Source organism: Lutra lutra, chromosome 5, assembly GCF_902655055.1.
Source record: "Lutra lutra chromosome 5, mLutLut1.2, whole genome shotgun sequence".
Classification (NCBI taxonomy): Eukaryota; Metazoa; Chordata; class Mammalia; order Carnivora; family Mustelidae; genus Lutra; species Lutra lutra.
Window position 1 is genome coordinate 121,357,799 of NC_062282.1, and position 14,368 is coordinate 121,372,166.

At 40.6% G+C, this 14,368-nt stretch overlaps 1 protein-coding gene across 1 annotated transcript in view; it reads right to left on the minus strand.

Moving 5' to 3' along the window:
* PCSK1 (proprotein convertase subtilisin/kexin type 1) overlaps nt 1-14,368 on the minus strand; it is a 43,768-nt gene that overhangs the window by 15,550 nt on the left and 13,850 nt on the right. The window contains exons 7-10 of the mRNA XM_047731434.1: nt 10,486-10,574; nt 7,328-7,500; nt 6,029-6,241; nt 3,422-3,522 (exon numbers count right to left, since the gene is read on the minus strand). Of these exons, the coding sequence (XP_047587390.1) occupies nt 3,422-3,522; nt 6,029-6,241; nt 7,328-7,500; nt 10,486-10,574 (576 nt within the window). The remainder of the gene's footprint in view (nt 1-3,421; nt 3,523-6,028; nt 6,242-7,327; nt 7,501-10,485; nt 10,575-14,368) is intronic.

Here is a 14,368-nt window from a genome sequence, read left to right on the forward strand (position 1 = left end):
GTGTAAACCTGGCGATTCACAGACCTGTACCCCTGGGGCTAATAACACATTATATGTTAATAAAAAATAATAATAATAACCTTTTCACAGGGCTATTGTAAGGATTTGAATTAGTGTTGTACACAAAGAGGTTAGCGCAGTGTCCAGCCCATAGGAAGACCCTGACAAATTCTGAATATTGTTATTCTTGATGAATTTAGCCCACCATTGTTCTTCAGTATCCATAGTTGTTCCTTGAGCAGCACCTGGTTAAATGATTTCTCCCAGTCTTCATTATCTAGGGACACTTTTAGAAAAACTGGCTTTGAGAGTTTCTGGAATAGTCATCTCCCATATAGACAATTGAATAGTGTTCAGAAAACCGTCTATTTGAGAACAGACACTTCAAGAATTTCTCCCTGCTTTGGCATGAAGTATATGAAATGTAAGCTAGATTATATCTATCTTACTGATGCTCAAATCAAAAAGAAAGGAATTAATTCTTATCATATGTACCAGAGAGATCACGGATTCTTAATCTCTCTTAAATTTAAACAGTGTGAGAATCCGATAGACCCTATAGACCATTCCTTCAGAAAAATGTCATGCACACAAGCCATTCTGCATCTAGTTTCAAAGAAGCTCATGAACTGCTGGAAAATCACCCATGTTATTTCAGAGCAATCCATGAAGCTCCTGCTTTAAAAATGACCTATTAAAAATTAACCGAGTTAATAAGGCTAGATCATTCTTAGCTCATTTTCTCCCTGCACAGAAAAATGTTTGAAATTTTAGAAATCAGAGGTTACAATTTTAAATTTTCAGTTCTTATACTAAATTAATATTACATCTGTTCATGAGATGGGTGTTTCTATTATTCTGGTCACTAGACAAGGATCGCTTAGGTGTGGCTAGTTATATTTACATGCATCTGATAAGTGTTGGGTAGAGAAGACTTAAAATTTTAAGGATTTTTTTTCAACAGTTCCCTGGAACTAATAGCTTATATCCTCAAATCATAAATATTGTAAGACTGTTTAACCACCTGCATGAAACTGCTTGCCTTCAGTGAACCTTACTTTCTTCTACTTGGGACTTTTCTCCACCAAACTCAACAATTCATGTTGGATGACCTTTATTCACTGATACCTTCAATATCACATCAGAGAATCTTATAAAGCGACGAGGTTTGAAAAAAGTGGTCTGCTCTGACCCCTCCATTTTCTAGATGGTAAATTAAGCCCTCAGCTGGAGATTAATTTGCCTAAGGTCACATAGCTAGTGATATGCCTAGAACTTTAAGTCATTTGTTCCTCACACTTATGAGTGCTTAAGTTATTTTTCCTTGAATCCAAATTCAAGGATCTGCTGACACCATCTTCCCTTGTGTTCATAAACACTGCCCCCTGTCCATTCCCTTCCTGTTACAAATGAACTCACATTCTGAACACATCTCTACTGCTGGGCCAGAGCTGCCAACATCCCTGTTTCTGACTAAGTCACTGGATTTGCTCTTCTCTTACCAGACATCTTCCCAGCCCCTCCAAGGAGGTAAATTCTTGGTACAAAACTTACTAGGTCTGTCTTTCTTAGCCATTGTGGCCATCTCCTGGCTGAGACACCAGGACAAACTACAACTCCACAGGTGGCCCCAGGGCTCTTAGATCTATGTTGGACTCTCCAGAACAAAGAGTTAGCAACTTCAGGGTTTTTCCACCTGTGGCAGAGGCTAAGGTGTTCTACTTTTCTGCTCTTATCAACCTCGTCTACTGAATATGACATGAGGAGAATGTTTTGTTCTCTCTCTAAAGAATATAGATATCCTTCTAGGATAACCCTGTTATTAGGAAGGATAACAGTAACTTACAAATTTGACCACTTCCTCTATCATGTAAACATAACGCCTGACTTGACGTTTAAAGTGTTCTTACCACCAGAAAGCAAAAACAAGGACAAATAGAAAGCTGTGGATACACAGTGTGTGCAGCAGTTAGAATTTTTTCCCCTGTATCAATAAGTGGATTATTGGGTAACCAATATGAGGAAAAAAATACTGTTAAATATACTGTTAAATCCCTCTTTAACATCATACACTAAAATTCCAGGGGAATTTAAACTTAAATATGGTAAATGAAGCATAATAAAAGACATATAAATAAATGTTTTATCAAATTTGAGATTGTAAATATTTTCCTAAGCATGAAAGCAAAGGAAAACATCTTAAAGTATGGACAAATATAACCATATATATACTAACTTCATTGCAATAAAAAGTAGACATAAATAAAATTAAAAGTTAAATGTCAAACTAACCAAGCATTAGTAGCTTCTCCAAACTAAGGCCATTAAAAAAAAAAAAATCAAGGTCATAAACGAGCAATCACAGATGACAAATGACCAAAGAATAAAAGATACTGAGCTTCATTGCTAATGAAATGAAGGCATATAAAGTTGAGATACCATTTTCCCCTATCAATAGCAAACATTTAAAAGATGACAAAAGTAACTTTGGTAAGTGAACTTGTGCTTTCACATATACACTGTTGGGAAAATAAAATGATACAATCTTTCTAAGCAGTGACTTGTCAATGAGTACCAAAATCATTAAAACATGTATATCCTTTGGGACGCCTGGGTGGCTCAGTGGATTAAAGCATCTGGGATTGGGCTCTCTACTCAGCAGGGAGCCTGCTTCCCTTTCATTCTCTGCCTGCCTCTCTGCCTACTTGTGATCTGTCTGTCAAATAATAAAATCTTTAAAAAAAAACACAAACATGTACACCCTTTGATCCAGAAATTCTAATCAGGTGTGTTTGTCCTGAGGAAATTATCAGAGATGACAACCAATGTTTATGGATAAGAGTGGGCATCTAATCATGATTTGAAGACCTTAGTATAATTTGCATTAATATAATGGGATACTACAAAAAGATAAAAATTCTGTTTTTAATTCTCCTCTGATATGTTAGATCAGCTCTAGGACTGAGTTTATATAATCTGAAAGGGAAAAAAAAAAAAAAAAGGAAGTTCTATAAGCTTTTTGTTCCCAATACTACCCACAGGAAGTTATCTGCACAAGGTCTTTCCTGGTGGGAAGAAACAGAAGTGAAAAGGCCTTGCCGCTGTGTGGGAGGGAAATTGGGAGGAAAGCGTGAATTTGTAAAGGTCAAGAAACACTGACTTAGCCAAGAGAGCATGCTCTTAAAAGATTATAGGATAGATATTTAAAAATGACAAAATAATGTGTATGCAGAGGTCCCCACTTTGTAAGGTGTGTGTGTTAAATCTACATTAAAATTTAAAAGGAAGAGAACTTGTTTTTATGATTATTTTTTATCATGTCCTAAGTTTTCTATTGTAAGCATAATTCAGCAAACAAGATATGCTGTTAATAAGAAGAAGAAAAGGCAGCAAAGGTGATTACAAGTTTCCTGGGCCTTACTTTGCTTCCAACGCCAGAGCGAAGATACCAGCAGCCAGGGGCGCTGAGGCCGAGGTGCCCGTGTGGGTCTCTGTGCAGTCGTTGTGCAGGTCAGCACTTGTCTAGGTAGCATCCGGAGGGAAAGAAATGCGGGAGAACACGTGAGGAGTGTGCCCCTGTCCCTGGGGGTTAACCCTACCTATGGCCGCATCTGCTACGATCAGGAAACTCAGCTGGTTGTCTTCCCTACTTCCTCCTCTAAACCACAGGCGGATGTTTGCCATCTGCTGATATTTTAGTTCCCTCTCCTCTATATGCAACTTGTCTATAATTCTGGCATCAGGCTGCCTTTTCTGGGGATGAAGTACTCCCACTATGAATATTTTCTCTTCTGAGATTCCCAAACGAATTGCTGTCTGCGAAGAAGGGACAGTTTCAAAATCGCTGTGAATCATGCTGGCCCATTAATCAGCAGGTCCATTGTGTCTCGTCTGGCATATTTAGAAATTCTGCCTCATGCAAAATTCGCTTTTGCCTTGAGATTGACATTTGACTACCTCTTTGGCACAAGGGTGGAAAGCCTCTGATTTGGGCCATTTGAGCTACTTGCACAAAATGTGTTCAGTGTATAGTTTGCACTCACTGTTGACATAGTTTGATGGCCCTGAGTTAGCGTCCATATTTGCACTTCGGTGAGAATGGTGTTTTTCAGCTGAAAAGTATGTTAGACTCTGATCTGGTTTCAAACTGTAAAACTGCTACTCAGTAGATGTGTCCCCACAGGCACGTCCCTCGTTTTCCCCATCTGTAGAATGAGGTTGACATATCCTGACTCAGAAGCTGAGGCCAAAATGAGATCCTGTCTGTGAAAGCATTCTTACACAATATTACTGCACATAAGGAATTACCCGGGCTAATTTTAGCTTAATGAAGAGGTTGACGAAATCGAAGGCAAGAAACCAAAAAGACTTCCAATCAGACTGCCTTAAGGACCGCAGTGGTGCTGGCTGAGCGAGTTGTCGGGCCAAAGGATTACTAACAAGACACCCACCCGGGCTCCCGCGTTATCATTTTTAGCTAGAGATTTCAATGTGTGGGAGGGAGGTGTAAAAAAATAATTTGTTCTATTATCACCTCCTTTGGCTTCCCACTTGGAGTCGCTGAATTTCGCAAGTTATGGTGGCACTGCTCCTTAGAGGGCTGCGGAAGCGAGGCCGCCCTTTTTCCCTACTGACGCATGTAAGCCCCCAGAGCTGACTGAGTTGAGGACCTGGTTTGCGTAAGACAAAGGCTACGTTATTGCCAGCATCTCAAATAGAATCCACCAGCTGTCTTCTCCGCTGGCTGATTTACCTAAGGAGAAAGCTTTACGAAGATGGAAACTTCCTCTGGCTTCAACGTGCGATAGCTCGGCTGAGGGCCAGTCTGTGAAATGCTCACTGAAATGCCTACCAGTCCATTTTCAGAAAAGCAACTCTAGATACCCCCAGGGACAACACGAGCCAGGGGTCTCTGAGCACAAGGGAAACAAATGTCTGATAGGCCTCCTTCAAAGGCTATCAAATAGGCCTGCCGTAAACAATTTCTGGGTAGAACATCACCATCTATTATTTGAGTAACTGAATATAAGGGCATGAGAGGGAGGCCAGTGCTTCTAAGTTGAGCCAAGTGTTTTACCGTCTAAACTAGAGTAAGTTACAGAAACAGTCAGAGTTCCAGAATAGTGATCCTCTATGAAAAAGAGCACTGACAGGTGTTGGTTTTTGTTTGTTTGTTTGTTCTGAGATGCCATTCATTGGCATTTACACACATTCCAACGTCTAACTATTATGGGGTTCACTCACATTCTAATTGGATCATGACCTATTATTCCACTGAGATTACAATCTACATGCTTTAGCCAGTTGGTTCTTTCTGTATCAGGAGTTAAATTTGGGACATTTTAGAATTAAAAGTAACTTTCTCCATTCTCAGATCCCCTGAATGACCCTTCATCAATGTGCCCTTCAAGGGAAATCCAATAATTGCCCTTGGCAGTCTGACTCATGGAAGAGAAGGCAGAGCCAAGTGTGAGCTAGAGATGCCCTCTGGGTATATAACCTTCCTGAGCTGTTTATTCAGCAGCTAAGAAGTTCATCTTGGGGGAACGTTGGACTGTTATTTTCCTGCAGGTCACCCATTATTAGGAGATGGAGCTAGGGTGTGCTCTGTATTTTTACCATCTGCTAAAGAGCAAGCCAGACCATATCCCCACTATTAAAGATTAACAAGTCCAAGGGTGGGACAGGCCCTACAACCCTGAAATCTTCTTTAAGGCTATTTTCAGGGAGGCATCACACAAGCAGAATAGACATTTGGATTCTTGGCTGTATGTAATGACAGCTTAGTGGCTTCTCAGGGGCAAGTTTAAAAACGACAGGCAACATCGTCTTGGCAGAGACGTCATTACCCTTGAGAGAGAAAACTTGCCGATATACACCGGCCTTTCAGGGGAGTATGGTACGAGTCTCCAGCTGAGCCCTCAAGCTTAAGCAAATCAACTTTACCCAAGGTACCGACCCAAGGATCTTGTGGGACATGAGCCACCCTCTCCTACCTAAGCAGAGGAGTCAGACAAAAGCAACGTACGATTCGCTGGTCGGTGTAATCCCCACTGCTGTACGAGGTGGCCAGGGTGGAGGAGCACTTCTCAGCATACCAGGGGGACAGGCCTTGCTGTGAGGCGCTGCTGATGGAGATGGTGTAGATGCTGTCCGTGTAGCCGTCACAGTCACAGTTATCACCCTGACGCCCCCCGTTCCCAGAAGCCCACACGAAGATGGAGCCCTTTCCTTGTCTCCCCTAAAGGAAAAGCCAGACTAGATCACATCTGTCATCTCTTGGGATCGCTGTCACGCCCCAGTGAAATCCCCCACAAATACATGCAAGAGGTTCTCCGAGATAGTTATTTGGAGTCGGTTTCAACGTCGGGTCCTCCAGCCTCCCTGTGGGAAAGCTCATGAGGCTGCATTTAAGAAGCCTCCGGGCTGGGACTCTACCAGGCTACCTTCCTCTGGGTCCTCTCTGACATGGATCTCTGGGAGAGTTTTTCTTTCTTTTCCTCACTGGCAGGCCCTTAGCACTCTGGCCCTTAGCACTTGCTCATAATTTTGCACTCCTCCCTTGGCTTATGTCACCGTGTTTGAATCTTTGAACTTCCTCTCTTTCTTGCCGCTTGCGTCTTCTGGCTGACTGATAGAATGACAAAATCAGGCATTATTCAGATCTGTTTTGCAGCTGCATTAAAAGGGACTCTTGAGCTGACTGCAACTCGTCAAGGCTACTCTTTCTATGACTTCTCAGTCTGTGCTCTCCAAAGTTCCTACTTTTGTTTGATCCTGTGCAGAACGAAGCCTTAGAATCCTGGTAAGAGTAGAGTGAACAGAGCAATACCACCAAGGCACAAGTCGTGCCTGGCATGTACAAAATGAGAAGTAGCACATAGCTTTATTTAAGGATGCATTTCTAAAGATTGGAAAGAAGTCTGGTTAGTAGTTTCCCTAGTGTACAAATCCAAAAGCAGCAGGAAAATGAGAAAGGACCTATCCAGAGTATTTCTTATTTTAAATTTATTTTATTAAACTTTTTCTGATTTATTTACTTTTTTTTTTAGTTTTTTAAAATTTTATTTCCAGAATATTTTTTAAAGTAACTATTCTAAGAGTAAAGAGTCTATGTTGCATGTCAGACCCAAATGGGGAAAACTCTCTGGACCCTTAACTTCTGTCCCTCTGAAGAATGATTTGGCTCTCTAAATGCATTTCAAATGGTAAATAATGACAAGAAATTCAAAGCCATTTCTTTCCATATAAGCTAAATGTTTGTCCCTTTCCTTCCTATCCAAATGGTCATGTTTCACTTCAGGTGGGTCTGTGTTAAGCATCTTACCTGCTTGACACCATATTCAAAAGCTTTCTGGGCCAGTCGGCCAGGCCCCTCCACAGTTTTTCCATCATCATTAGGGCCCCAGCTGGCACTGTAAATATCCACATGTCCGGGATTGAAGCCAATTGAACTGGCTTCAATAGCATCAGTCACAATGCCATCCAACATTCTTATGCCTAAACAGTAAATCAGACAAAAAACACGTAAGTGGATGTCAGCATGTACATGTAGAATTGTGTAATGCTCTTAATATTAATTTTATTTTTCTTAATATTCATTTTACAGAAGACTCTCAAAAGAGTAAAAAACAGGGTAACCACTGGATCTCAAGTGCCTGTGATCAGGCTGCTATGAGCACAGACGGAAGATACAAGTCACTGCCTCCATAAGCTTTGGTATCTGCCCTTTTAGAGATAACTCTATGCACAAGCAGTGACCATGATTGGTACTGATTACAAAATGTCTTCCCTCCCTTTGCTGTCCCAACAGCCTGAAAATGACAAGACAGCTTTTGAAAAAAGGCATTGAACAACCCTCCCTTGACCTGTCTGTTCATGACTATACCACGAAAGACTGTTGCCTAGCCTGTGCCACACGAAGGATTCTGTTTGGGACACTGTGTGGGTTGAAAAGATCTACCCACAATAGGAAACTAACAAATAGGGAAAGAACTCTTTTTGTTTCTGAGCCCTGATTAAAAATAACCCAGAGGCCATTCTTTTATGTGTTTGTGAGAAACCTTTTCAAGGAACATGCTTCCTTTTCTTCTAAATAATCTCAAGGATGAAATCATTGCCGTGGATTTTTCTCCTGAGGGGGAATCATTTTTCATTAGGAGAAGGCAGACGCGGTAGCTCTTTGTACTTTCTAACAGGCTGTCACCTGTCATCAGACTCATGTATTCAAGAACCAGGAAGGCAAAAGCAATTTAGACAAATACGGACAGCTACCTGGTTATTCCTGGCTTCAGACTGATGATGTAGTAGAGTGCACAGCCTCATATTTGCACGCTATTATTTACTATGGAGCATAGGTAAGAGAACATGTAATTAACATAATTAGCAAAACTCATATTGATTGAAACAAAACTGGTTAAAAATTTACTTTGGGAAAAAGAAAAAAATCCAAGCTCTACTTACTAGCCGTGTGATCTTGGGCAAGCCACTTAACATCTTGTGCCTCAGTTTCTTCAGTCTTTATGGGGATGGTAGCAGCTTATGTGCATTGAGGATATACTATATGCAGTGACCATGCTAAGGCCTTAAACATACAGATTCCTCTATCATTAGGACAATGATTTGAGGTAGATGTCCTAATTTCCCCCATTTTACAGGTGGACTATAAGTCCAGAGAGGGACAATGACTTGCTCAGGGCCACCCAACTTGAAACTGGGGAGCTTGGACTTGAATCCCAGAAATTTGACAACCAAATCCCGCCTGTTAACTTAGAGCACACCACATGTTATGTGTTGTAGAGTCAGTGGTGCCTAATAAGTGAAACGTATTATTAAAAAATGCATTCGGGGCTAGACCATCAAAGGGTGGAGTCATGAAAAAGTCTCAGCGGACTTGGAATCAGAAGTCTTGTGTTTTACTTCTATACTTACACTGCCACAAACCAGCTGTTACCTTGAGAATTTTGTTCCTGATTACTTCTCTATAAAATGAAGGGATCAGAAGATTCTCTTGCAAACTATAGCTAGTTCATCATGACTTAAAATGTGAAGTACTTCTCTAGGTGATTACCTGATTTGTGCTTCTGCCTTCATTTTTTTTTTTTAATTAACATAGTGCTTTAAGAAAAGGGAAAAAACACAGCATTTTGACAATGCTGGTATCACAGAAATCAGGAATGACACAAAATGTAATAGTGTGCTGTATTAGGGAGAGATTCATTATATGTGCCACGATGTGTGTTTATTTGATCTCTTAAAAGGAAATAATAATCAAACCCAATGTATACTTGTGCAGAGTTTTAAAGGAGTTTTACTATCATTGGCATATTCTACAATTGATCTTTTTAATTGTAGTTTGGAAAACAAACTAAACGCAAAGTTGCTAGCGTAACTGTAAAAGCCCAAGATAGGGATAGTGAAAAGAGGAGAGAAATGATTATATTCTATGTGAGCCCTTGCTGGTCCACCGTCCACCCATCTTCACAGGAACATGGACTGGGTCAATGGGTTCTCTTGTCTTCCCGTGGGCATCAGTCAACTGAAGACCATAGTAGGAGGGTGGGGGATGAGAGGAGAGTGAGGTAATCATTTGCTGGGATCCTCGTCGCCTAGAGGAAGCCCTGTTGTTGCACTCAAGGTCATAGCTCCTGTCCAGTGGTTCTTTCTCATGGCCCCAACTTTCTTCTGTTGCCACTGACCTCTCTTTCCTCTTGCTCCTTTAGGCCTAAAGATAATTACGCCTGTTTTCACTTGTTAGCCCTTGTTGGTTTCCCTTTACTATTTTTTTAAGTTTTTAATTTTAATTCCAGTTAGTTAGCATAGAGTTGGAAAACAAACTAAACGCAAAGTTGCTAGCATAACTGTAAAAGCCCAAGATAGGGATAGTGAAAAGAGGAGAGATACTAGTTTCAGGTGTATAATATTGTGATAATTTCCCTTAAGGCTTGTAAATATTTCCTCTATTTAATTGCCCCGATGGAATTTACCATATGTTTCTCCACAAAGACTCTGACTGAAACTACTAGATTTTAAATCTGTGCTGTCAAAGATAACCTTTGGCTTCTTCATGTAACCAGTATGCATTCTTTTATTTTCTTAAGACCATTATTTGCTATGAAATGAAGAATGAGAGAATTGAGAGGCAGGGAAAGTCTTTGCCTAAATTTACCTCCTCCTTCTGTTCCCTTAGCGAGCACTCAATAACAAACCCTTGTAAATTAGCACACAGAGAAAATTAGCTTTGGATCAAAAGCTTTTCAACATTTCCATTTTTCTCCCCATGAAGATGTATAGGCTAAATTCAGCTATCATTTTTTTAGGAATCCAGAGCCATTGATTTGTTTTCAAATCACACTTAAATCCTACAGCACATGTTACATGGAATTCATTTCTCCTTCTGGTTATTGAAAACCTCCTTTCCCCCCTCATTTACACCAGGTGTTACAAAAAAAAGTTCAAAACTCTAGGAGCAACCCTCCGCTTTACCTCCAACTTTGGAATCGTATGCAACTCCGACCCCACACTTGTGATTATTTGCTTGCATGGCAATTTCTCCTGCACATCTGGTCCCATGTCTGAAGATGAAAAATAGGAATTATAAAACAGGAATGAGTGCAACTGTCATTTGCACATTGAGTCCCTGGTACGTGGCCATACTAATTTTTTGTCAACCTTATTGCTGATCTCCTGCCCGACAGTTTTAGATGAAATGCCCGATAGTTTTAGATGAAGTGTAGGTATCAGATGATACAGGAACTGGAGCTGAAGTATGTGATTCACTTTCCAGCTTCTGCCCCTGACCAGTGGTGTGACCTTGAGTAAGTCATCTGTCCTCGGGGGTTTGTGACAACACATGCCGTATTGCATGTAGAGAACTTGGAGTGGTGGCTAGTGTACTGTTTCAGAGAAATGGCTTCTGCTCCATACATTTTGGTGAAGTTGTTCCTCAATCCCTGTCTAGTGACTTCCTTGAAGTAGGTTATCCTGGACCAGTCCTAGCAGGATAAGTAGATTAGAATTCTCCTCTCAAGTCCTTTTCCCCCCACTCTAACCATCCTCCACCAAACTAAAGCAACTGAGGGTTTTCTGGTACCAGGGGGAGTTTGAAATTTTCACAGGACACTACCAGCTAATTGGGGAACCAGGGTCGTCCTGCAACTCTGATCAGGGCCAGAAGTCTGAACAAGACTGGTTTTGCCATCAGGTAAAGAGGATATTTGCTGCTTTCAAAGTATCTGGAGGGAAAAGTCCATCTCTAAAACAGAGCAGAGTCCACCATCAAAGCATCAGTTCTGAAAATCTGAGGATAATCATCTTTTCCCACCACCCCCTGACCTTAAGAGGGTCAGTAAGTCAAGAGAACTTTAATGTGAATTTATTTAATGGCTTCATCCCATAGTGGAAGCCCCTGGGAGCAGTGTAGAGGCTGTTGGTGCTTTGCAGGAGCCGCCATAGGAAAGAGGGGAAGAGTTAGCTCTCAGCAGCACTGCCAGCCACCTAGTTTTAGGCACTACTACACTAGACATCTGTTAATTTAGCCCAGCAGGAATATACAAATTCTACATTGACTACCCAAAATAATTCTGTTTCATTTCTCTCTCTCATTATCTCTCATTTTTTTTTTTTTTCCTAAAGTACTAAAGATGATTTCTTGGTCTCCTTTTGCTAAATGATGTTTCTATTTCTTCATGTTAATACTGGAGAGGAATCCTAAGTCAGAACAATGTAATTATTTTTAATTCAAGGTCTTTCCTAATGTAGCAGACATCTGCTTCTTCTTCTTTTTTTTTTTTTTCTCCTAACATTTCCTCCTTTAGGGAAGTACTTTCTCATACTCCTTGTGATTCTGTCATGAGCCTCCTCTTCCCAGACAGCTTTCAAGGATTGTTGCATATTCTGGAGAAGAGAATTCTATTCTTTCTCTAGAATGTACAGCTTTGGGGCGCCTGGGTGGCTCAGTGGGTTAAAGCCTCTGCCTTCGGCTCAGGTCATGGTCCCGGGGTCCTGGGATCGAGCCCCGCATCGGGCTTTCTGCATGGCGGGGAGCTTGCTTCTTCCTCTCTCTCTCTGCCTGCCTCTCTGCCTACTTGAGATCTCTCTCTCTTTATCAAATAAATAAATAAATAAATCTTTAAAAAAAAAAGAATGTACAGCTTTAAGTTCCATGTGACCCATGTGGATTTTGCTGCCAGGCCCCCCCCCCCCCCCCCGCCAAAAAAATCTTTTTAAGAATGTAGCTAATTGGAGGCAAGCAGCTAAGAGATAGACTGATTAAGGTCCTACTAGCATATTATTTGAGCTCTTGGATCTTAGAAAGCCCAAAGCTAGACCATCCCTTGGATGATTTTTTTTTTAAATCCCCAGCTTACTTCATCTTTGAATTAGGATTCTCACTTGCAGCCTAAGCTGCCCTGACCAACACACCCATTCTCTGAGAATGTGTGCACATCGAGCTCATAAAAGGAGCCTTATGCTTCTTTGATGGGTTAACTCTCTTTGCTTTTGTAGAAGGAGAAACTGAGTTGTCACCCTCCAGAAAGTGTGTTTCTAGAAGTCACCACCACCTCTATTTCCATTTCCCTAGGGCCAGGATAGCAGAATGTCCAGCCTGAGCCAATAGAATCAAACTGTTGACAGATAGCACCTCTGTCCTAAGAATGATGCAAAGTGACAACACCTGTGATTTATCTCTCTTTACATACTGCAAATTATTCTCTTGAAAGGTGCAGTAGGATCACGGTACAAAAAAGGATTGATACTTTTCCCTCCTCTTACCCTCACTTCCCACCTCCACACCTTAAGAAAAACGGAAGGCTTTATCAAAGTGGTACTATGTCATTCTTTGTAGACCTGCAGCTTTTTTTCTTTCCTTAACTTAGGCTCTGAGATAAAAGAACTCTTTATTATTTTAGAACAATGGTAGTAACTGGCATTTAAACAAATTGATTTTTAAAAAATTACTCCACAAGATAGTTTAAAGACTACTATTATCCTAGTTAAAATACCCTTGTCACACATGTTATTTAACTAGAAAAATAATCTGTAATTGGTATTGAAATTCTGAATATAGATTCATGCCAGCTTAATAGTAAGAGTTACCTGCACTTTTGAGATTTTATTATTTAGTGATTCCTTTTTTGATTTGCAGAGGAGAATTCAAATGCAGCTTCTATTAATCTCATTTACATAGTAATAAAGAACAGCAGCAACACAGATAGTTTGGAGAGATAATGCCCTTGGAATTGGGAGATAATAGGTCTCTAACTGCTATAAAGCCCAAGACAAAATGGAGCCATTCATTTTCTAAACCTAGGGGATTTATTTCTGACACATGCTAGAAGGGCAACTCTATTTTTTATTTTACCTTTTGTTAAATGATAGGGATGCTCCCTTTTTGGTGGATAGGCAAGAGGACCCTGAGAGGTAGTTACTTATTGTGTAATTTTCAAAGAGCAGATTCTGAATTGGCTCAGAAAATGGACTTGTCTCTGTCACTGCTCCTCTCAGATGGTGTAATTCTTGTCATGTTGATTTCTTAGTGAAAGGAGGTCTGTCTTTGATGCTAAATGAAGAGGCTTGGTCATCATCATCATAATCACCATAGCAAACAAAACTTTTTCTATGTACCAGATACTATACAAGCTAATTACGTATATAAACTCATTTAATCTCCATAATAACCCAACGAAGTAGCTATTATTATTATCCCTTTTTAATAAATGATAAAACTGAGGCACTAAAGCAGTTAAATAATTTATTCAAGGTCACCCAACTTTAAAGTGGTAAAGCTAATATTTAACCCAAATCTAGCTGCCTATCCTATACTCCTAACTCTTTGTCTGTGTCACACTAACTGGACACTATGTGGGAGGTCCATGGCAGGCTTTGTTCTGGAAACTCAGTGTATTCAGGCACAAAGTAAGTACCATTATATGAGCTACTTCTTTGAAGGCTTTGGAGCCCTGTAAATTGAGGGAAATGTGGCTATTGAATTGGCTATCCAGTATTATGAATATTGGATAGAAGACTCCCCTTTTGGGGGGAACAAGAAAGGGAAATCTGAGCCCCTCCTTCTCATGAGTAGAGAAACTCTTGAGACTATCATTTTATCAAGTATTTGGCTATCATGCAGCCACCACACAATTTATCATCCACACTGGATCCTGGGGCCAGACCTCGAGGACACAGCCTAGGAAGAAGGCTGACAGCTCCAGCTAATAGTCTCCTCAGCTGCACCCATCTAGCTGAGAGCAGATTTCTCTTTTGGTCTTGACCAAGGGGACAGAATGAAAGTTGTCATTTTTATTTTATTCTAACTTCTTAGAATAAACTGCCCCTTTCTTCTAAGAACTTATTGCCCATTTCCTTA